We start from the raw sequence: 24,685 nt of genomic DNA on the forward strand, positions 1-24,685 counted from the left end.
CAGCCACGGACAAGTCTTAGGTCACAAGTATTTGGTGGTATCTGACACCTTAAATTTTGTCACAGTGCAGGTTCTGATGGATGCTAGGTCATAAAAGGGGGCCCAATCTTGCAAAAACTTACTACAAGGCATAACGCTTACCACCAGGAGCAGGCTAGTGGGTGCATGTCTGGAATGGCATTCAGCACTAAGCTGATAGGAAGTGTTTGCAGGACTTGAGTCCCAGGTTCATGGCTACAGCACTTTCAAACAAAGAAAAGATTTGTTCGAATCAAGCACACATAGATTCATAGATTCATAGATACTAAGGTCAGAAGGGACCATTCTGATCATCTAGTCCGACCTCCTGCACAGCGCAGGCCACAGAACGTCACCCACCCACTCCTATGAAAAACCTCACCCATGTCTGAGCTATTGAAGTCCTTAAATCATGGTTCAAAACTTCAAGGAGCAGAGAAGCCTCCCTCCAGTCAACCATGCCCCATGCTACAGAGGAAGGCAAAAAACCTCCAGGGCCTCTCCAATCTGCCCTGGAGGAAAATTCCTTCCCGACCCCAAATATGGCGATCAGCTAAACCCTGAGCACATGGGCAAGATTCACCAGCCAGATACCCAGGAAAGAATTTTCTATAGTAAATCAGATCCCATCCATCTAATATCCCATCTCAGGGGATTTGGCCTATTTACCCTGAATATTTAAAGATCAATTACTTACCAAAATCCCATTATCCCATCATACCATCTCCTCCATAAACTTATCGAGTAGAATCTTAAAACCAGATAGATCTTTTGCCCCCACTGCTTCCCTTGGAAGGTTATTCCAAAACTTCACTCCTCTGATGGTTAAAAACCTTCGTCTGATTTCAAGTCTAAACTTCCTGGTGGCCAGTTTATACCCATTTGTTCTTGTGTCCACATTGGTGCTGAGCTTAAATAATTCCTCTCCCTCTCCTATATTCATCCCTCTGATATATTTATAGAGAGCAATCATATCTCCCCTCAACCTTCTTTTAGTTAGGCTAAACAAGCCAAGCTCCTTAAGTCTCCTTTCATAAGACAAGTTTTCCATTCCTCGGATCATCCCAGTAGCCCTTCTCTGTACCTGCTCCAGTTTGAATTCATCCTTTTTAAACATGGGAGACCAGAACTGCACACAGTATTCTAGGTGAGGTCTCACCAGTGCCTTGTATAACGGTACTAAAACCTCCTTATCCCTACTGGAAATGCCTCTCCTGATGCATCCCAAAACCGCATTAGCTTTTTTCACAGCCATATCACATTGACAGCTCATAGTCATCCTATGATCAACCAATACTCCAAGGTCCTTCTCCTCTTCCGTTACTTCTAATTGATGTGTCCCCAACTTATAACTAAAATTCTTGTTATTAATCCCTAAATGCATAACCTTACACTTCTCACTATTAAATTTCATCTTATCACGCACACAGCTCTTCAGTGCTTAAGGAGACAATGTCAGGCCGTTTAGGCTCAAAATTTCGGTTTTATAAATTGAACAGGGTTGGGGTCATCTCCACAAAGACTAGAATTAACAGCAATATCTTCATTATTTCATCTAGGTGTCAGTGTAAAGAGTTCTCTCATGGATGCATCACTATGGACACTGCCAGCAGGAAGAGCCCCCGCACAGAGCCTGGAACCTCATCTCCAGCCTGCCGCACAACTGGTTTGGCCAGCAGAAGAATAGCTTTGGTATTCAAAAGAGTGCACTGCTATTATTTAGCAACCCTGGTGGGGTATTAAACAGGAAAGCTGTTTGGATGGTTAGCGCAGGATCAGAGGCAGATCATGCAAAGGAGTTCTAGTCTCGGACACTAACCTCCCTTTGCATCACCAAGGTCATACACCAGGCCACTTTTTCAGCAGGATGGCAGCCTCCAACAAGCGGGCAAGAATTGCTCCAGCATTCAGCACAATGCAGTGGGAAGGGGCAGTTTCTGTTTGCTCTTACAGCAGTGCCACTAGAAACCAGCTCCCAGAGAACTGGAGCTCCATTTCCAGCAGGGTAGGTGAGTTTCAGTGCAGCACAAAGTGCAGAGTCCAGCCCTGGCTAGAGAGAAATATCCACTCCAAGAGAAGTCCTTATGGGATTTACTGCAGGGATCCAGAAAGTGACACGGAATACACGATCCAAGCTGGGTGAGAGTCTAGCTACCGAACAAACAGGATTTGGTTTTCAAAGGGCCCTCTCTGTCTCAATGATGTAAGGTGATACTGGCAAGAGAGAGAAAATGCAGGTAGGGAGTTGCAGGAGGATGAAAGGGGGCAAAGAATCATTTGCAGTCTTCAATAATAAATGTATTGTCTGGAGGACAGAACAAGGGGTTGGGAGTGAGGAACTCGCGGGGTCTCATCCAGACTCCCTACGTGGCCTTGGGGCAAGTCACTGACCTTCACTGCCTCAGCTATCCCATCTGCAAAATGAAGCTAAGGACACTTGCTCTCTGCCTCCCAAGGGAGCTCATGAGGGCTGACATTTGGAAAAGGCTTGGAAGATGCAGGGGGCTGAGTATTCCTGTTACTGCACGGAGGGGCTGGGGCTGGGTGCCACAGCATGCAGCACCAAAGCAGAAGGATCATCTCTTTTTCTCCCGTAGACACCCAAGCCCACAAAGCCCCTGCCACTGGCCTGCTCAGAAGCAGAGGGCAGGGGGGCGGGGACTATCAGCCTCTAATATGCTGCCTGCCGTTGCTGATTTGGGCTTGTAGGTAATGAGGAAGCACTTGGCTTTTTATCGTTTACCCTTTGCCTTTTGAAATAGATCCTGTTAAAATGGATTCAATGAAATCAAATAAAAGAGAGAAACTAGTCTCTCTTCTGAGCTCCTTCCTCCCCATCTACCTCTGGCTGCATATTCCAACTCCTTCCCAGCACTGAAGGCAGAAGTGATGCTACTTCTTGGGAGAGGCTGGTTGTTCCCCCCGGCACACCCTCTGATGGCCCCACTGACTCCTGGAGAGACACAGAGCTGCCTGAACCGGAGCAAAGTGAAGCGTCCGCTCAAAGCATGCTGGCTCTACTGCTTTCATCCATCTGCTGCATCCCCACCAAGGCAAAGAAGCTCATCATTAATTGCAATGTACCCTTTTATTTTCCTGTCATCATTAGCTTCCAAATCTTGACATTCTTACTAATAAGCCTTGGCATTTTGTCAAATTGTTGCATTTCCTTAAGATCCAGTTCTGTGTTGTACTCTTCTGTTTTCTTTTTGAATTTCTAAACTTCTACGGTTATAATTCTCCAATCTCATTAGACCGGACAGATTTTGTGTTCGACTTCAAAACACAGCAGTTTAGACTTTGCCAAAACAAGCATCTTAGCTCCATCTCAGTGAAATTTATTAGACAATTGACAGAACCATGCCCTGCAAGCAACACATTTCCCTCACCTCTGACAGGACCAGAATAATCTCCACTAAAAAAGCACCAGATCAGAGTTCTTGACCTCTCTATCAGGTGCATGAGGCTCTATATAGAAGCCATTCAGCATTGCTTGATTTTATTCACAACACCCCACAGAAAAAAACAATCTTTTGGGGCAGGGAAGGGGGCTTTGTATCCCAATACAAATGTAGTAGCGATGGGACTCAGCCCCACAGACCCGAGTCTCGCAATGGGACAACAGAGCCCTTTGCTTTGAAAAGAAGCTTTAAAGACTTAAGAGTACTCGATGGAGCTGGAGCCCAGGATTCCATCTACAACAAGAAACATCCTGGCCTCTTTTGTGCATTTCCCACAGCAGTGTGTGCTCTGAGTCAGTCATTGCAAGATTCGGTTTACTATTGACTGTTGGTTCCTAGTGATCAAGATGTCAAAGGGTGGGGAATGAATCCAGGCAAAGATATCCTTGCTCCTCAGTGCACATACCTGTTATGCACACAGCCAGCTAGGCACAGAGCTGTCTCCCCATCCCTTCTGCTGAATAATCTCAAAAGATCCCAAATCACATTGCAGACTATGCCTACAAGCACCACTTCCCCCATATCTGGAATAGCAATTCTGCTATTCGGGGGATAACTTTTCCAGCTGGAACTCTGCCTCAGGGAGATGGAAGGCAATCTTCCCAAACTGACTTTTGGCCAGGACACTGCATTTAACACCCTTATGCTGACAAAAAAAACGTGATGGGATCTTAGATGAGCATAAGAGGTCAAAACTGTTGGCTTCCCATCTCATCTCAGCCTTTAGCAGCAGAGTGGTCCCTGGCTCTGGATTGGGGCACTGATTCAATGCAGACATAGCAGGAAGCTAAGCTACCTACTTAAACACCAGCACCATTTCCTGCAACATTTGTTTTTTTCCCCTGGTTTTACATCTGTCATCCAAGTACTGACCGAACCCAACTATGCTCAGTTTACAAGAGATATGCTCAAAGCCTGAGGTAGCCTAACTACTTGTGAGCTTCTGGAGACCTTGCACAGGTGAAAGAGACTGAGCAAATGCAGCCAGGGTTGACGGTTTTGAAAGAGAAAGGGTATCTTGTATCACATATGAACAACCTTGGCAGACCGTTGGAAGGAACCAAAACTACCTGTGAAGCCAGAAGGTGAGCAACCCCTGATCTGCAAGACCTGTGTTAATTGAACCTTTACCTAGATCTTCTGTGGGCTGCCCATTCCACTCCAGGCAAACGGAAACTGGAGCCACTGGCGTTCCCGTCTACAAAATGAGGATAACAATGCTTTGGAGAGATGTTAGAGCTACCGCTGGAAGCACCGTAACTAAGTATGTCACTTTAATTTAAATCCAACCAGGAGACTGAGGCATTTGGGCAGAATCTTGTTTTGCTCAGTAACGGAGACCAATGTGCACCAAATTTATGTTTAAAGTCAACCCTTTCACTCCACACTCCTGTTCACAAGCACAGCAGCTCACTCACATGACTCTCATAGATATGAAAGCTCCAACCCAAAGGTACCGCTCAGTAAAAAAAAATCCCCAGGGACAGCCAGTGACTTTGCTGAGTGCACGGAGAAATCGCAAGGCAGATTCCACCGCATGTGATGGAGAGAGTTTGATTCTTAAACTTTCCCGCAAGATTGTGAACAATGGCCTGTCAACCTTGAACCAGAGTAAAGAAGCTAAGAGCAGCTGTGGCAGTTCAGAGGAAAAACACCTTGCACGCCCTGCCTACCTGCTTTTCAGTGGATTTAAACTCTCTCCAGCATTAACAAATCCAGAATTCATGCATTGCAGCATTCAAGTTTCTCTCTCACACACAATCTACCCCCCCTCCAAAAAAAACAACATGTTCAAGCTAAGCGAACATCTGGTGCTGCAATACAAGTGCCCTGCAGAGACTTCACCCCGACCATCCCTCCGGTTTACATGCGTTTGTTTTGTTTCTAGCGAAAGGACCAACCCCTCCCTTGCTGACAAACCATCTCCATAATAGAGAAGAAGCCTCCTTGTTCCTATGAGCTCTCCCTCCTGCACGGCTTGTGCGAGAATGCTTGGCCCTGATTTTGCTGGGATATTTTTAATTGAACGAAATGGAAAGATAAAATACTGACCAGGTCACTCTCATTAGTCCAAAAGAAGCAAAGGCATCTGCTACAATCACAGTCACTTGCTGGAAGCTGCAGCATTGGAGGCCGAACGGCCCAGCTCAGCCTCTCTCAGAAAATGACAGCTCCAGCCAAAGGTCTGGGAAGAGCATAAGCCAAGAAGCTGCAGATGAAGGCAAGGGAAGGAGCCTGCATAGGGAACAAATCTTTGATAATGGGCTCTTCAGACAAGCCAGGGAAATTATAACACGATCCAATGGCTGGAAGTTGAAGGGAGACAAATTCAGACTGGAAATAAGCCATGCATTTTTAACAGTGAGGGCAATTAACCATTGGAACAGTTGACCAAGGGTCATGGTGGATTCTCCATCACTGACAATTTTTAAATCAAGATGGGATGTTTTTCTGAAAGCTCTGCTCTAGGGATTATTGTGGACAAGTTCTCTGGCCAGTGCTATCCAGGAGATCAGACTAGATGATCACAACGATACTTTCTGGCCTTGGAATCTATGGGTCTATGAAATCTATGAAAGGGAAGCCAGGAATTCCCACAAGTTAGAAATGCTGCTGTTTTAACTGAACGGATAGAGATGCTAAACTGCTCAGATGTTTCAAGGAGGCCAGGGGTGCAGGGTGACACCAGGTCCATACATGCGTTTCGAGCTATTCTCCCTTTCAAGGCTTTCATAAAAAGTGACCACCTTCATTCCTTCCCCAGCTCCCACACACACTGAGGAGCTGAAAGCCAGCCCCTCAGAGTTGGATTTTAAATCCAACAACCCTACAGCATCTACATTAATGTGTTCCATTTTTATTAGAGAAGGGGAACAATGATCTAGCCAGCGACTGATGAGAAAATTAAACTTTCTTGGCAGGGGAAATAAAACTCTTCAAAGTTTAACAATGGTTTTCAGTGAAATTCATGCTCATGAAAGTTGCTGCATTAGCAGCCCTGGACACTGAAGTTCTTTGCTTATCTTTTGACAGCTACAACCTGGTCAGCATGCCATCTACTAGGAACTGGACAGAGACTCACCAACTCCTGTGCAGAAGGGACAAGAGCCCACATGTCCAAGTGAGCAATTCAGCATGGCTGAGAAACAGGCCAGAGAGAGACTGCTGAACTCTATCAACCAGCTGTCACTTAGAAAGAACACAAGGGCAATCCTTGTGAAGACCTGTGTTAACTGAATGGACCAAGGTGTCAGTCCCAGCTCTGCAGATGTGTGATGTGTTAGAGAGAGGTGATAGCTGCATCCTATAATAAAGCTCATTTGGATCCCCTTGGCGACCCGAATAAAAAAATATCCTCATGCTTTCTAATTCTTGGGTATACATTTCATTGAGACCTGAACAACATCCTGAGCATTGTGATTAAACTGAACAAACTGAATGGAGAAAAGATGATGGGAATGGAGAATATTTGTCACTGACCTCTAAGCCAGCCTATCCATCGCCCCTGACCTGTCCCTGACTCCACTTCTCAAAGTGAACAGAAACTTCAGGACCTGGCACTCCTCTTCCTGCTCTCCTCACCAAAACCCCCTTGCAGGAAACAGGCTGTTATAGCCCAGGTACCCGCGACCTGCACAAAACACCCTGGTCTGAGGGAGATGCAAGCGCTGAGGCCAAGTCAACACTAATTCAAGCAGCACTAACTCAGGTTTTTGTTTTTTTTTTTTTTTTTCCACCAAATGCATCCGATGAAGTGAGCTGTAGCTCACGAAAGCTTATGCTCTAATAAATTTGTTAGTCTCTAAGGTGCCGCAAGTACTCCTTTTCTTTTTAACTCAGATGTGATACCTACTGCTTTTCAAGATGGAGAATCTTACAGAGTGAGAAACAACTTGGCATTCTCTCTGCTGGAAACTTCATGTTCGTTCTTTCTTCATGTTTTCCATAACTTCAAAGCAGAGTTATTTTCACCAAAAGCACGTGTTTTCTAATCAGTGTATGGAAAACATGCAAATTTGCAAATTTTAAACACTTCCATACAAAGAATAATCAGTAAATGTAATTCTGCTTATGGAGATTATTGGTAACTGAAGTGAAAAATCAGGAAGAGAGAGGATGCAATGGTGATATATTTGGCAGGTGAATTTGAGATGCACTAATATCTTTAACAGGAAACAGCTGGACACAAGTTATTTTATTGAGTTCACGTTAATCTACCACACTCCCATCTCTCTCCAGCACATGCAAACTCACACTCACTCATTTGCATGGCTCTATTGTGGGCCCCGAGTATCTCTCTGATTGCACTTCAGTCAGGTGCATTAAGAGTAAAAACCAGAGAGATCTTAATAATCTCCTCCAGAGTCATTTCTGGGAAGGAAGAAGAATAGAACCATTCTTGACACTGATGGGGAGGCATCCATCTGCCAGACATTAAGAACTCTTCATGCTTTGGAAAATTAAGGACAGGATGGAGATGAATAGCTGTGCAGCTTGTAAAGATGGGTGTTTCACTCCTGCCCTCATGTTTTAAATGAAATATGTTTGATGGGCTTTTGGAATCTCAATCCCTTATGGATGACAGTCCACAAGATATTGGCACCAGTTACCCTTATTACTGCCTCACCACGGGGGTTGCTGGATTTTCGGGTTTGTCAGAAGTAGCATCATCAGTCCCTACTTTTCAGGAATTCTGACTCACTCCTATACCATTGCTCTCCACTAAATGGGCTGCATTCAGGCTTTCTGCTCAGGAGAACATTTATTTTAGCAATGTAAGAAAACGAGAGGCGCTGTTTGGACCAAATTCACTATGAGTAGAATTCACCCTTGTGCAGCAGCCAGCACAGTGAGATTTAAGTGCCACATAGCCCTGGCGCAGATTCCCTGCAGAATGGTACATTTGGCCCTGTTGGCATAGGCAAGTACAACTCCATTGGCTCGTATGGATTTTTAGCCATTTGCGCTAGCACGAATTTGGCCAAAGTGGCTCCTTTAACAGATGCTATAGGAGTTTTTAAATTTGTGGATGTAGTTTTGGTTTGTAAAATATCAGCCTCTATGTACAAGCAGAAACTATTTCCTTAAAAAAAACCCGAAAAACTGAAAACAAAGACCTACACAAACAGGAGTTGCTACTGGAGGCCCTCACACAGACTTAGCAAGGTAATTACGTGCAGTTCTGCAGGAGGATGTCACATATTAGGAATTCCCAGAAATAATTATTTGGCTACTTTGGTGGGGGGGGGGCACTTTCTGTGCCCCCCGTGGCCGGAGGAGCTGTTTTCCCCCCTCCCTCCTCCACGGCCAGTGGAGCTGCCTCGCCCCCACACCCCAAGGCCAGAGGAGCTACCTCTGCCCACCGCAGCCCCAACGGTGGAGCTGGCTTGCTCTCCCTCCCTCCTCCCGCAACAACGGGGCCGATCGAACTGGTTTTCCCTTCACAGTTCCAGAGGACCTTTCATCTCCTGCCCCAGTCCGGGGCCACAGGAGCTCGCTCTCCCAGGCCCAGAGGAGTTCTGTGCCCCTGACATGGGGGGCTTGGGCCTCTGCTTGCCCCCACCCCCTTGAGCATGCCCCTGATGCCAAGTAAGGTCTCTAGCCAAATAGCAGGACAGATTATTACTATATTTATTTATGTCACAATTAAGGAAATCCATCTCTCAGTGCTCAGCTATGAGTCTTGCAATTAATAAGCCTTCCTGAATAAGTTAAGCCTTTATTTCATTATTTCCCTGTCCTCTTTTCCTCTACCAAGATGCACCTGATATGTCTGCTAGCTGCTTTCTACCTGAAACGTACTCAGCACTTCTGTCAGCTCAGCAGGTAGGTTTCAAATGTGCTGGGTACAGCCAGGTAAAGCAATCAATGGGTCAATTAAGAAAAACAAAACAGGAAAATAAAAGTCTTTCAACTACTGTTTCAACTACTAAATCTGGTTTAGGCTTCATTGAAACGAGTCTGTTGGCCTTAATAATCCCTCTGGATAGTCCCCAGGATATAGACAAACCTCAAGAAAAGCAAAGGGAAGTAAAAGTGATACAAGAATCATAGGTAAAACATCAGTGGAGAGAATGAGGGAAGTAAACATACAAAGGCTGGGAAAGAGAAGACCAAGGGAGGCACATGACCTATCTGTAAATCCCTTCCAGGTAACATGGCAAATGTAAGGAAAAGATTTTTCACATCCTCAGAAGGTGGTAGGTCAAGGAGCAGTACCTGACACTTAAGAGGGAAACTTCCAAGGAAAACGGTCTCTAGGCACAATCACCATAGATATCAAAGAATGGGTCCAAAAAGTCTTTAGTGGGGAAGATGTAGAGATGGGATCCTGCATAAAACACGAATCAGGCCAGACAGGCCCTTGTCACACCCCACCACAATTCTGCAAATGGCTATTTGCCCCGGGTACAAAGCCACATACACTCTGGAAAAGCATACGTTGCTCCAGCCATCACTCCGCTTAGCTCCAACAAGTGGCCTCAGTTCGTCTCCAACACAAAAAGAACCAGTACAGTAAGTAGGGAAAAATTAAAAACCACTCCAATTTTCTCTTTGCCTGAGGTTTCAGCTAGTTATTTAGGCCTCCAGCTACTCACACCAGGCAGGGATGTTAGGCACTGAGGGAAGAGAAGAAGTCACAGAAGGGAACTAAGGGCCAGATCTTCAAAGGTGCTGTTGATTGTGAATGGAGCTGTGGCTTAGCACCCCTCTGAAAATCCACCTCTGGAGCTTTTCGCCCTTATTCCATCACTGGCGTTAGTTTGCCCCCCGCACGCAAAAAGGGGGAGCCCACGGGGCTGGCAGGACTGTGGGGCGCAGAGGGGTGGATCCCCACACCACTGCACACTCGGAAGGGGGGTTAGTCCCATTACTAGGGCACCTGCCCAGCGCCCGGGCTGCAGGGGAGGCTCCGAAAGCACCTGCCCATGGAGCCCGGTCTCCCGCACGGCTCCCTATTCCGGGCCGGGGGGGAAGGCGGGGGCCACGCAGGAGCCGGCCTGGCAGAACCACGGGCTAAGGATCCCCGCTGCCCCGAGGTGCCGGCAGCCTCCCCCCGGCCCAGCCTGGGGCTCCCCCGGGAACCAGCCCCCGTCGCTCCCGGCACAAGCGGGACGGGCAGCCCCGCCGCCCATCCCCGCCGCATCTCGCTCGCCAGCCCGCCCCGAGGAGCCCCCCGCGCCCCCCTACCTGACAGCTCCTCCTCCTTCTCCATCGCGCCCCGCGGCTCGCCCTCGGCCCCCGCCGGCCCCCGCATGCTCCCACCTGCCGGGCGCAGGGAGAGGCTGCTCCGCGCGAAGATGGCTGCGGCGGCCCTGGGTGGGTTTTTTTTTTAAGAAGCAATTTCCATCCCCCTCCCCCGGCCTCTCTCTCCTCCCTCCCCCGCCCCAGCCCCCCCCGGAATTACACATGCCCGGATTGTGACGTCCAGTCTGGTTACCCCGGCAACCGCATCCCATCGGTTTTTGGCCCCCGTCCGTAGCAGGGGTGGCTGGGGGTGGCCAGGCGGGGCGCTCCCTGCTGCGAAGGGGCTGGAGAGAGGAAAGGCCGCAGAAAGAGCAGGCTTTGCAAGGGCGGCTTTCAGGGGAGCCGCTGCCCCACTTTTGTAGGGACAGTCCTGCTATTCAGGGCTTTGTCTTCCATAGGCAGCTCTTCCCCCCCCCCCCCCCCAACACACACACACCTGTCCCCATTTTTCCACACTTGCTCTCTGGTCACCCTAAGCTGCTTCTCCACCTTGCCCAACATGGGCACTGCAGGGCCGGTAGGTTTCCTTTGGCTAGGGACAAGGCTGGCAGGGAAGGGGGCAAGCCACACTCCTGCACCTTCTCCCCACCCGCAGAACAATCTCTCCAGGCGCTTATGCCTCAGCCTCCCCAAGCACTTTGGGAGCAGCCCTGGGAGGATGCAGAGAAAGGTCAGGGACATGGCCCACAGGTTACCTGCTGCCCAGGAGTCTGAGGGACAGCACCAGCCCTTGAGCTCTTCTTGCCTCCCTCCCAAGCCCCTGGGGCAGCATATTGCCCATGCAGCCAGGTGCTCAGTTTCCTTTAATTAGCAAGTTGACAGGCAAGGCAGCCTGGAAGCAAAGTGCCCACTGCTGGATTCCTCCTGGCCAGAGACCCTGCCTGGTGGAGCCCATTAGTGCCAACCTGTCCCAAAGGAAAGGAGAAAAAGAGGCTACTGACCTTAAATACCACCCCTCAGTGCTCTCAAGACATTATCCTGGAGAGCTGTGGGGGGGGGGGGGGTGTTTAACCCATTAGTCCCCGTTGAAAACAAAAGGTGATAGCCAGGAAAGTCCTAGCAGGAGAGCCCAGCCTCTAACATTGGCACATGCACTCATTTCTTATGAGCTTTATAAACAGCATCTGCATTTCTGAATAATTTGCCCAAAGCTCTTACTTTACATGGACTGTCACAGTGGAACTAGTAATGACTTCACTGAAGAGCTAGCCACAGCCAAACTCACAAGCACTTGTGCTACTGCCTACAATTTTTGAAAAGTGCCTTGAAAAAGCAATGGTGCCCTTAGTGCATTACATCTCCCTTATCCCACCAGCCAAATGACAAAAGCATTATTTAATAGGGCTGTAAGACAGCACATGCAGAATTGCACTAATCTTTTGTTCCTGTTTTTATACATTGAGAGGACACATTTCAGAGTAGCAGCCGTGTTAGTCTGTATTCGCAAAAAGAAAAGGAGGACTTGTGGCTCCTTAGAGACTAACAAATTTATTTGAGCATAAGCTTTCGTGAGCTACAGCTCACTTCATCGGATGCATTTGGTGGAAAATACAGTGGGGAGATTTATATACATGCCAAAAATACCAGATTTTTACAGGTTAGAAGTTGATACATTTCCCCATAAATACCCGCAAATTTCTTTATCTAGGTGTGCCAGGGAAACTGGGAGCGGAAAGGGCTATCCATTGATCGCACATCATCTTGACTAAAACCCACTCTTATGCAAACAGTGTTTATGTTAATTAGCACTGTAGTGATACCTTTTTAGACCAAAGGTGTTACTACATAAGTTTAGCATGATTCTTCTTTAATTTGCAAGTAGACAGAAAAGAAATAGGATCAACATTTTATAAAACTCTCCCGTCAAGTAACTGGGTTTCAACTGAATAGCCTTACTAAAAACTCTGTTTCTATAGGTATGTTTTTTTGTTGGTTAATAATAAAAAGAGAAAGATTAAATACGGGGTAAGGTTCTCTCAATGCATTAGCATTGTTTGTCATTTGTAACAAATATTTAAAGAACTAAAACCTGGAAGAATACATATGAGCTCAGCAGTTAAACATTCTGAGACTCCAAGTACAAGATCACATCAAGCTGCCTTATTCAGGAAGGTGCTTGCCACTGCTTGCTGGCAAAAACGTAACTGTTCTGCTGTCATACTTGCTGGGAATGAAACTCAAGTTCTACCTATTTTCTATGCTTCAAGACCAGTAAACATGAAAACACTAGTTATCACAATCATTTTGCTACTAGATTTATATTGCTATTACAATCCAGACCTTGCTATAACATGGTCCTAGACTATAGCATAGATGGTTACCTTAACAAAATGTTACCAAGTCCCTTGATTTGACTGTAAGTGTAGCAGTCAGGCCTTCAGTAAGCCAGGACAGATGGTATGCCATGATCAAGTGCTAGTCTGGTTACAGCCTCCATTTTAACACTGTTTGCACCCTCACCACTGTTACAAACTGGTTTGTACTCACGCTATAGACTAAGTTATTGGATGGATGGAGTCTAGCGTCAATGTTTGAGGATTCAGCGAACACTGTAAATGAACATGGATGTGGGAGGAAATTCCCACTGATGCAAGAACCGCAAACATGATTGCATGTGGGACAGACAAAATTGTCCATGACCACTGCAAGTTGTTGATCCTTGCTTTGCACTGTGCATGTTTTTCACATCAGGTGTTGATGTATCTTGCTTCAAAGTAGTTAATGGCAACATGACAAATCTGCTGCCACCCTGTTGTGGGCTGTTGCTTCCTAATTACTGAAATTGAGCTGACAGTCTTTCAAGTTTGATGTCAGCGTATCTTCATACCATTTGTACTGACCACCATGAGAGCAGGTGCCTTCTTTTAACTGACAATAAAACAGCTGTGGGTATTAAGTCTACCATAAGGTGGTGGCCAGACCAATACAGCTGAGCTATTATGAGCATGCTTTGAATGCTGGTAATGATAAAGGATTTCAGTATTAGGCATTTTGTCCTGCCATTTGCCCTTGCAAACAGATTGAAAACAACACATATGGAACTGACAAGTTTTCTGATATGGTGGCAATATGTTGTCCACATCTCACAACAATATAGAAGCATTGTTAGCAAAATTGACCAACAGACATTTAGCTTAGTGCTTGTTTTGATACCTCTCCCTGTCATTCCACTGGCACTGTGACAACATTCCAAATGCAGAGCTAATCTTGGCTATGCAATGGCTAATCTCATCTTCTGAGACAGCACTCTAGGTAACAACTTCTCTATGGACTTGAGGGGAGCATTGCTGACTTTAATAACTGGCTGGGTGTGCTCATCCCCTGGTGCAGGTTGGTACTTATTTTCTTTAGACAAGTTGTAAAACCAAAGCAATTAACTGCACAACCAAACTGATCAGTTACAAACTGAATGTCCTCAAAGAGTGAGCAACCAGTGCATAGTCATCAGCAAATAAAAGCCCCTTAAATAAGTAAATCTGCCACTTTTGTGCAAGCACAGAAACATTGTTTAATCTGCAACTTCCCACAGGTAGGGAACTAAATAAATACTCTGTCAGTGTTATGAACATGAACATAATTGAAAAATGGATGGAAAAGAGCATCGAAGCCCTGTTTGCTGCCATTAGTGACCAGAAAATGGTTTGATATCTCGCCATTTTCCACCACTCGTCATCATCCCATCCTGGAAGAAGGATCATATGACACCACAAACTATGCAGGGCATCCAAAGATGAAAAAAAACCACAAAGTTTCCCCTCAGTCCCTTGCAATTTACATGATCAGAAGCCTTGGGTAAGCCACCAACCACCATATAAAGGGCTGCAGCAGTTTTGCTCCAGGCATTTTTCCTGGAGCTGATGAGCTGCGAAGATCATCTCAACAGTGCCCCTATCCAAAATGAAAGCCAGGAAAGATCGTTTCCACAAAACAAGTGTTAATTCTTTTCAATATGATCCATGCAAAGATTTTTCCAGCAACAGAAAGTAGGGAAATGCACAATGATTATAAACATAAGATGGATGGATAGGAAAAACTGATAAAGATGACTAACATATTGGCATTCTTGTAATCCTGTGACACGGACTATTGTTCCCAGATAATACAGAAGAGCCCTGAAAAATGCCTTGCAATATGGTAGCCATCCTGCTTACAAGATCTCTGCTTGGAATGGCATCTGATCCGGGTGCTTTCCCTTGTGACATCTACTTGACTGCTGTTATGGTCTCATATAAGGTAGGAGCTAGTGCAAGCTCTTCTAACAGGTATTGTCGAAGAGCACTAATTGCTTCCTTAGAGATGTTGGAAGGGCAGTTAAGAAGCAAACAAACATTCTGTCCATTGAGCAAATATTTCTTTTTTGCCGGTTAAGACTCAATTGCCATTCAGTGTGCATAGAAGGGCCACACGTAGTACAGAGACCAGCAAAGAGTGATGGGGATCTTTTTGGTCTGCTGACAGTTGTAACTCAGCTACCTTCTTTTCCCATCATTGATTTTTCATTTGCCAAAGTTTGATCTGTTTTGCTCAATGTTACGCAGCCTTCAACTGACAAATCCTTATCTGCTATGTAGCCTCAATGGATAACATGGCATGAGTTCAAGAGCTGACACATTCAGGGTCATTCTCATCAAACCAATTCTGATGGTTCCTCTTTCACGAAGGTGAAAACTTCAGCAGCTATGTGTTCTACCCCAAAAATGTCTCAACATCCACTGAGTCTTCTGTAGCTAAGGGAAGTGCTTCTGCTGGAATTCAGTCAGTTTTCCAAGCTTGAAATATTTATTTTCTTCACTAGCTTGAGTCACTGTTTATGTTGCTTGAAAGCAATATGAAGAGATATTTGACTTCTCACGAGCCTATGATCTGACCAACAGTTGGCACCTATCATGAGGCAAATGAGCTTAACATCATGGAGAGCTCTTCACCATACAATAATGTAATCATGTCTTTGTGTTCTGAACAGGGGTGCATCCTGGTAGTCTTTTATTTATTGGCCTGCTGAAACACTTACTGGTGATGACTAGGTTGTGCTCGGTACATTTGGAAAGTAGCAGCAAGCTGTTGCAGCTCGCATTAGCAACTCTGTGATGAGCTATCACATTGCCCCATAATGTATAGTTCTGACCAACCCTAGTATCGTAATCACCCAGGATGATCAATCTATCATTACATGGAACTGACCTGATGATATTATCAAGGGTTTGATAGTTGTCCATATCTTCATCTGCATAGATAATTCTCAGTGCATATGCGCTAATGACAGAAGCATAACGACCTTTAGCCAAGCTGACACAGAGGAGCATAAGATTGTTATTAACACCCTTCAGCAATGACTCAAATTTGTGGGCAGTCATAAAGCAGATGGCAAACTCCACAGCGTTCATCCTCAGACTTGACAATTCAATAAAAGTATAAACTATACCCACTTCTTCTAGCTGCGACTCACTAACTAGTCTTGTCTCACTGAGTGCAGCAATATCTATATTGTACCATGCCAATATTCTACAGACTATAATGGTTCTATGTTTAGGTCCATTACCTGTCAAGGAGCGTGTGAAGTTTCCAGGTTACAAAATTTTCTACAATGGATTGGGAACCCACACCTGCAGGAACCATGCTGAAAAGCTTAACCAGTCCTGCCATAACTCTATTTAATTTTTCAAAGTTGTCATATGGACAGAGCCCAGACTTGAAGTCATTGCACTAGAAATAAAGCACCAAAAAACCTTATACAAGACTCCCCTAGGCTTTGACCCTAAGCATTTGTTAAGTCACAGCTGCTTGAAGAATTTTGTAGAGGCTGGCCTACTTCTAGAATGCATGCTGCTATGCAGTAGTCAGGTTCCAGGCCTAGGCCAGCAGAGCTCATGTTGCTCATCAGCACTTCCACCGATTCAGCAGCAACACTGTCCATCTCCAAAGGGACACATGGCCAGCCCAGTACCACCATAAGAATGGCAACTCAGACAGAAGGAAGGGCAGGGAAAAGAAAAAACAAGAAAAAACATTTTGTATGGTTTAATGCTTCAGCTTCACAAAGCTTTAGAGACTAACTCTCAACATCACTCCAAGGTAACAGTTTTAATTTAAATTACAGCAATGGGGGGTGGGGGGAGGAGAAAAAAAGGAAGATGAGCCATGCCACACCACAAGAGTCAAGTCTCCATTTGAAGTGAGGGAACTGTACAGGCAACAGAGATTCTCTGAAATATTCTAGCAGAGTCAAAAATGGCTGGAAAACTCACTTCCTACAGATGTTTAAGATCCCCCATGCATTCATACGTCAGTCCTTCACCCTCTCTGCTCTCAGCCTGAGAAACTCCCTACTCCAGCTGAGGGAAGAATACTTTGGACAGTTAAGACTTAGATTGCAGTAGGTATTTAATGTATTGTTGTAAAATGTTCTCTGGAGGCTGTATTAAGGACACTACCCAAATAAAGTAGGGTGAGATTTATCTTCTCTATCATCCACAATGATTCCACCACCTCTCTTTTACTACTACAGCCCAGGAAGGGGAAAAGAACTTTATAGTTCCTTTGTCAATAGATATTTAATGAATTTTAAAGTCATGTATCTCGATTTTTTTTTTTTTTAAAGTCTGACAGCATAAAAGGACAGTTACTGGGTAAAATTTTCAAAGCCAAATAGGGTATTTAGCCACAGAACTCCACTCAGATTAAGAGGAGTTGTGGCATAATCTTTGTCAGCTTTGAAAATATCAACCCCCTATAACTAAAAAAATTATGCCATAGCTAAGGACTTTATCAAAACAAAGCAAGGCCAGTGAGTTACATGAACACCAGAGAATATTAGGCGTAGGTTCTACTTACCTTAAAAGTGTCGTATCATGGGATAAATCCTGATCCCAGTGATGATCTTTTCCAGATCGCTTACCAAACTTCAGTGTAGAATATTTTAATCAAGCTATAAAGCCTCTGAAAAGAGACCATTAAGAATTGCTATTCTTGGAGCATCACTATAATGAAGAGGAAATCTCAATTCTCCAATAAAAGGAGAAAACTTAATATCCCCTTTATGAGGAACCACAGATTTTCTGAACAAATTCTCTGAATTAAGAGTAATGAGAGAAAATTTCTGATAGTGGGAGTTGAACATTAGCCTTATAATGTAAACTGTAAACCTTATCTATGAAGTAGATAGTTATGAAAAAGTAGACTTTAGAGTGATCACTATGTAATCTGAACAACTGGAAGAGCTGCCGATATCTAAAGTTTGGAAAACACAGAAAATGTTAACATTTTTTCCCCACATTTTATTGAAGGAAATTTAATGTACAAAATATTTCCAGATCCACATGCATTTAATCCTCCTCTTCCTCCTCTTCTTCATCCTGGTTAATCTGGAAGTATCGCAATTCATAGCTTTCCTTGCTATTGGCAACTACACGCAGCCAGTCACGCAAGTTGTTTTTCTTCAGATATTTCTTAGTAAGGTACTTCAGATATCTGTGGAAAGAAGGCAGCCAATAATTGAACTGAAAACTATAAAAATTACTCATTCTACATTACATGCTCTTGAAATCTTGTGTGCTATTTAATTGAATTTCCCTACCTTGCATTATTTAAGAGTGCCTTTCATTTTCACCTCTGATAACAAAAAACAGGAGTTTGTCTTAACATTTTCCTCTCGCGCTTTATAAGAAAATTATGATAAGATTGGCTGTAATGATGTAGACTGTAACATGCCATTTTACTTTTTCAGAAATAAAGAAAATGTGTAGGTTGAAAGTGTTTTTGCATTTTCATGTCTGCAACATTTGCCTAATAGCAGCATTTAATATTGTCTTCTCTGAAGATACTCCCCTGTGGGACCCTACCACTAATTCACCTTAAAAGGACAAATTGTCTCTTCCATTAATGTTTTGACAAGCCGTTTTAAAAACAATTTTTCTTAAAAGAAAAACTGTCACCTTTGTGAGAAATTACATTCCTGCAAGGCAAGCCAAAAGCATGATATTACTGCAGAAGTATTGTATTACTTGTATTACTCACAACAGTGACTGAGAAAGTAAAGCAATTCACTATGAGAGGATGGCCAAGTTACGCCATGTCACAGCCCCAAACCAGTAAACACAAAACACGTTTTAGAAGAGGACACCTACAAGACAAAGAATGCTCTCTCAATACAAAAGGAAAGCACATTTAACCATCCATTCCATCCAAGCTTAGATACCATGAGCCAACTTCTATAGGCCTTACTTGAGCAAAACTCCCATTGGAATCACTGAAGTAAAAACAGCAGAATGACATGCATTAAAACCAGAGGATTCTGAGAATGAGACACTATGAATCACAGAATCAATCTTGTGTAACAGAGGTATGCCACACAATGCAGAAAGGCTAGCCGTTCTACTCCTCTCTCAAAATCAAAGTGGTTCACACTGACAAGAAACGACAAGAGAAAAAAGGACTAAGTTAAATTTCTGTGGTATCAAATAAAGTTTAACCAGAGAAGGTGTAAAACCGCTCAGAGAGAAATGGACCAACTTACATTTTTCAATTCTTTACTAAGTCATTATTGCAGTTGTGCTCAGAACGTGCTAGGTTCTGTGCTGACATGCAGGAGACTCTCCCTGCCTTGAAGACCGTACACTCTTAAAAGGACAACACAAAAGGATAGGCGAAAGGTAGGCAACATATATGCAAAATAATCAGGGCATGTGTACGCATACATTTTATATATAAAAACATGGAATTAAGTCTCAAGCTTCCCCTCAGCCTAGTCCTTGCTAATTTTGGAAGAGTAAAAACATTTATAGCTTGTAAGTGGGTCTAGAAAAATGAGTCTTTAGGATCTAATTGAGAAAAGGGTGGAGGTTGGGCAAATAGGATGAAAGGGGTTCCAGGCATAAGGGGACAGCATGGAAGAAGGCATAAAGATGATAAAAGACACAACAGGAGGGTATCAAGGCTAGCATTGTTGGCAGATGGGGATAAAAGGAACAAGAAAGTAGAGGAGGTCAATGGTATAGGCAGGGACTGCTCAGTGTAAGGCCTCGAAGAGACAACTATTGTATGAAAAATACACTGGAAGATGTTTAACTGCTAAAAGTCAATGATTTTAAGTACTTTGCTGGCCAACAGATAAGACATTTAAATGTATTTCTAATTTATTGGTAGTTTATACATTTTTCCCCAAAGATGTTTTTTCAAAATTTAGACTTCTTTGAATGATTAATATTGTGTCATTACTAGACTATCCTTTAAAAGGAAGGAATCCATTTAATTTATTTTCCACTTCAATATTCAAAAAAATTCTCTCAGCAGCCTAATCAGCTATTTAGAAAATTAGCCCCAAACAAATCAGGTGTCAGTTTCTATTTCAGAGTGTGCATATGTCTTCATTTAAATATTAGTACCAAATACTAAATGTAATCATGATAAATGTAAATTGGTCATCTGTTAATCACTAATTTCTGAAGACTGCATATGAAGTTTAAAATATTAGCACCTACACAAGTAATGAGAATACTAAGAAAACCAAGATTAGGAGGGAATTAAAATTTGCACATAGATGTTACTACATAAATTCAACTTCAGGCTTTTAAAAAAACCTATCTTTTCAAAATAATAGGTCATTTAAAAATTCACAAGTACCTACTGTACCCTGATATGAACTGACTAGTGTCAACCAGAGAAAATCAAGGACCAAAGCATCAGTAGGATTAAAAAAGGTTACTACACAAACCATCTACTACAGAGGGTATATAATAACTTAAATAAATGCAACATAAAATCTACTAAATCAAAATTTTCAACAACTGGTAACAGAACGAAGGGTACTGTTGATACACAGGAAGTGATCAAAGTGCATTTAAAGGTCACTTTTGCATGGAATTTTATTAAAAACTGGACCTATGCACCCTTTTTGCTTGTTTTTTCTTCTGCTTTTATTTTAGCCATAGAAATATCAATTATCTGAATTCTGGCCTTCCCAGTTCATTCTGGAGGATCTATCAGATAACTCAATTTGTATATAATGCACACCTACTCAACTAACTGAAAGGGTGAGCAAGGTGAACCTGGAACAAATGCTTCCTTTCACCAAAATGTTATTCACTCATGTTAACCAGGCATTAAAAGAAACTTAAAATAATAACTAAAAATCAGTTCCCTTCAATTGGTCAACTTTGACTGTCTGGACTTAGGTGATATCAACACTTCATTAGTTCTCCAGGTTTCAGAAAGGCTTCCAAGGCAGACAAGACTTGAACTTCTAATGTAAAAAGAAAGCAGGGGAAAAAAAAAAAAAAAACAAAAAACCACCTTTAGGACATCTTTCAGACCCTCTCAAGGCATCACTGAGAAGCCGAAAGGACACAAACTCCTTTCCCCTTCTTTTTACAGGTCACTCTTAAGGTGTGAAATAGCTGTCAACTGAACAAAGTATTTGCATTTTATGTTAAATGGAGGATTGCTGAAATTTCCAAAGCTACCCTATTATGCCAGTAAAAGGCATGACCCAGCAATTAAATTATAGCATGTTACCAAAAGAAATGTATCCACCAAATATTTCTTGCAACTCTTATGTCCTGGCAATTACCATGTACCAAAGGATTTTACTTCAAACATTTGCAAATTGTTTTAGGTGTCAAGAACTTAAATTGGTCATAAACAACCTCTTTTAAAAATAGTTAACTTATCAAAATGAAGAGGTAGCCGACTAGCCTTGACATGGCAATGGGCCACCTAATCAAGAGAATTCATAGGTACAGACTGAACTAAATACTCTAAACAGGAAAGTCGTAACTTGTCATACATATTTCTACCTACTGGCATTTAAGTTTATATTAAGTGAAATCTTAGCTCCGCTGATAATGGTAAAACTCCTATTGACTTTAATAGAACAAAGATGTTACTCATTGTATTTAAGTGCTTGCTGCTCTGGCATGCAGTGTGCTGTGCTCCACCTAGTTACCACACCCCACTCCAAATGTGGCTGTATTTCAGTTGGTCTGTATGGACAATTAAGCGCTTTCTGCTCCATTGGGTTGAAAGGCCCTGTAGCAATGTAAATACTACTGCTCCGATATTTTGGTTACTAGCATTTTTGAAAACTACCATGTCTGTTTCTGCATAATCCAGCAGAAATTTAACACTATCAAAACATTCACATGCTTAATCTAGATCTGACTATTAAAGCTGTTTCGTGATTCAGGTTGTTTGTGAATTTCTACTGTACCCTTTTCAAACGTGGTTATGGCCAAACAAATTATTTGAAAGGTATGTCTTACTTTTAATCTCACTTATTTTATACAATTTACAAGTCAAAACAAGATTGTACATCCAAGCAACTAAATGGAACCAAGTTGAGCTGGGTCCTGCCGTTAGTTCCTTGCTTCCAGGAATGCTGCTGTTACATTCTAGAAGGATGGTTTCAGAGTAGCAGCCGTGTTAGTCTGTATTCGCAAAAAGAAAAGGAGTACTTGTGGCACCTTAGAGACTAACAAATTTATTTGAGCATAAGCTTTCGTGAGCTACAGCTCACTTCATCGGATGAAGTGAGCTGTAGCTCACGAAAGCTTATGCTCTAATAAATTTGTTAGTCTCTAAGGTGCCACAAGTACTCCTTTTCTTTTTTCTAGAAGGATGGTAACTGATGCAGGATTTGAGGAGACCGAAGAGGAGCATATTAGAATGGTTCCAGTCAGCGTATTTTTAGACATGCCTGCTTTGTTATATATGCAATCAGAGATTTCAATCAATTTAATAAAATTATCAAAAACATGTTGTGGGAAGCGTAACAATGCTCACTTTGTAAAATGATATCACCATGTTAAATAGAGAGAACTGCTGATTGCATTGCTGCATAATGTAATTATTGTTTTGTCTCTGATATTACATGGCAAAGATTTGTAAACCTGTTAACTTCCTAAATAAAGGAATGGTTCCACTGAATAATTAAAATGTACGTCTCCCAGTAATTTTTGACCTTTACCTGCCTTTTTTTTTTTTTTTTAAATTTTAGGAGACAGCATAAAGGTGGGTTGGGATGCTGAAGTCCAGTAGGATGACCAGGAAATGGAAGATTATATAGTAGTGGGAATCGTCTGGATTGTTTTTCATTTCTAGCCTTATTTTGAGATATTTTAGGAAGTTGTAGAACTGTTGTATAAAAGAAAAAAGTTTTTTTGTTAGACATCAGCTGGACTCCACTGAAACCTCTTCCACCATAAAACTCTAATGAAAGTTTTTGTTTAGGAACACAAATACAGTCGCTATGCATAACCACATGTGCAGTTCACCAGTGGAGCTGAAAGCCATTTCCCAAATCCTCTCCAAGACAAACCTGTCTTGACTTGTTTTCATCTTGTAGTAATGAGACGTAAGATCATCTAATGCATTAATATTTAATGGCAGAGATTCTGAGGACCCAGAGGGTCGGAGTTAGGCATAAAAAAGAAAGCATTAGTAGAGAATAAAACTGTTATGAATGTGATGCTTGTCAATTAGGAAGGTGACCTGCCTCTTGGTGACACACTCAAGTTCTAAACAAAGTGAGAGAGAACTTTCCTAGTGGTATAACTGTTCAAATTGTCACTCTAAAAGCCCAAACCATGGTCTTCCTACAGTAAATTTAGCAAAAGGTACAGAACAACAATCGTGAACTGTGAAGTCCTCAGAGGGGGTCAGAAGGGACCATCATGATCATCTCATCTGACCTCCTCCACATTGCAGGCCACAGAACATCACCCACCCACTCCTGTAATAGACCCCTAACCTCTGGCTGAGTTACTGAAGTCCTCACATCATAATTTAAAGATTTAAAGTTACAGAGAATCCACCAATTATACTAGTTAAAACCTGCAAGTGACCTGTTCCCGATGCTGCAGAGAAAGGCAAACACACACCAGGGTCTCTGCCAATGTGACCCGAGGGAAAATTCCTTCCCGACCCCAAATATGGCTATCAGTTAGACTCTGAGTGTATGGGCAAGACCCAGCAGCCAGACACCTGGGAAAGAATTCTCTGTAGTAACTCAGAGCCTTTTCCATCTAGTATCCATTGGAAATATTTGCTGCTAGTAGTAGATCCTCTAATCTACTGAAGCCTATTCATTTATCCACAGAATAGGTATAGCAAAGACAGTAGCCACAAATACCTTCTCACTATCCTCTTCGCTAATACAAGTCAAGGCTGACCTAGAGGGTAGGAAGTTCAAACTCCATAGACCCTTAGCTGAAACTGCCAAAAGGGGGCCAAACAGCATCAGTGGTGACTGATATTTGTTGTACCAACATCAGTACATTAGAATCTGGACTGTGACATCAATTACACCACTGAAATTTACCATCTGATGGCTGTTGCCATTACCAACCTGAGATTGATTGGAACTAGCCTTCCAGAAAGAAAAGCCTTTGTATCCCACTCCTTAACCCCTTTAGCTAGGCTTTCCCTTTACATAATTCCAATAAATGTACAATGCCTCCTCTCCCTTACCTCTTGGAAAATGGCACCTCTGAAGTTACAGTAATTTTGCTCTTGCTTCTCTCAATGGTCACCACACCTCCACCCAGATTACCAGCTTTTCCATTCACTTTGATTCGTTCCTGCAAGAACTGCTCCTGCAAAATAAAGGTGAGATTTGTTAGTCAAGAGTTATAGCCATAAAGTCTCTCTGCCTTGAGGGGCAAAATGTCTCCACTAACTTCCTAGCATCCAAATCGTGAGATTGAAGAGCATTTTCCCCCAATTTACTTTAACCAAAAGCCAGACAAGTTTTAAAGTGACTTCCTCACACATCAAACATTGAAAGCAAATTATTACTATATTCCTCCCAAAGACTTAGGCCCTGATCCTACAAAGATTAATACGATTAGTCCTACTGCCTAAATGGGACTACACAGGTACCTAAAATTAAGCACATGCACAAATCATTGCAGAATCACTGTTATAGTGAGCAACACCCATTAGGCCTTTGATGCCTGGACGTATTC

General features: G+C 43.1%; 2 protein-coding genes across 7 annotated transcripts in view; both read right to left on the minus strand.

Moving 5' to 3' along the window:
• Nucleotides 1-10,817, minus strand: part of CHD5 (chromodomain helicase DNA binding protein 5) — an 86,835-nt gene extending 76,018 nt beyond the window's left edge. For 4 of the 5 annotated variants that reach the window (XM_043500045.1, XM_038377055.2, XM_043500043.1 and 1 more), the window contains exon 1: nt 10,671-10,817. In XM_043500045.1, the coding sequence (XP_043355980.1) occupies nt 10,671-10,737 (67 nt within the window). In that variant the 5' untranslated portion in view covers nt 10,738-10,817. The remainder of the gene's footprint in view (nt 1-10,670) is intronic. The other variant, XM_043500044.1, reaches the window with a different exon arrangement.
• Nucleotides 10,818-17,980: 7,163 nt separating this feature from the next.
• RPL22 (ribosomal protein L22) overlaps nt 17,981-24,685 on the minus strand; it is a 66,376-nt gene continuing 59,671 nt past the window's right edge. The window contains exons 3-4 of one of the 2 annotated variants that reach the window (XM_038376960.2): nt 24,189-24,313; nt 17,981-18,194 (exon numbers count right to left, since the gene is read on the minus strand). In XM_038376960.2, the coding sequence (XP_038232888.1) occupies nt 18,050-18,194; nt 24,189-24,313 (270 nt within the window). In that variant the 3' untranslated portion in view covers nt 17,981-18,049. Of the gene's footprint in view, nt 18,195-24,188; nt 24,314-24,685 lie in introns of those variants that run through there. The other variant, XR_006276290.1, reaches the window with a different exon arrangement.

Source organism: Dermochelys coriacea, chromosome 18 (genome assembly GCF_009764565.3).
Source record: "Dermochelys coriacea isolate rDerCor1 chromosome 18, rDerCor1.pri.v4, whole genome shotgun sequence".
In the NCBI taxonomy this organism is placed as follows: Eukaryota; Metazoa; Chordata; order Testudines; family Dermochelyidae; genus Dermochelys; species Dermochelys coriacea.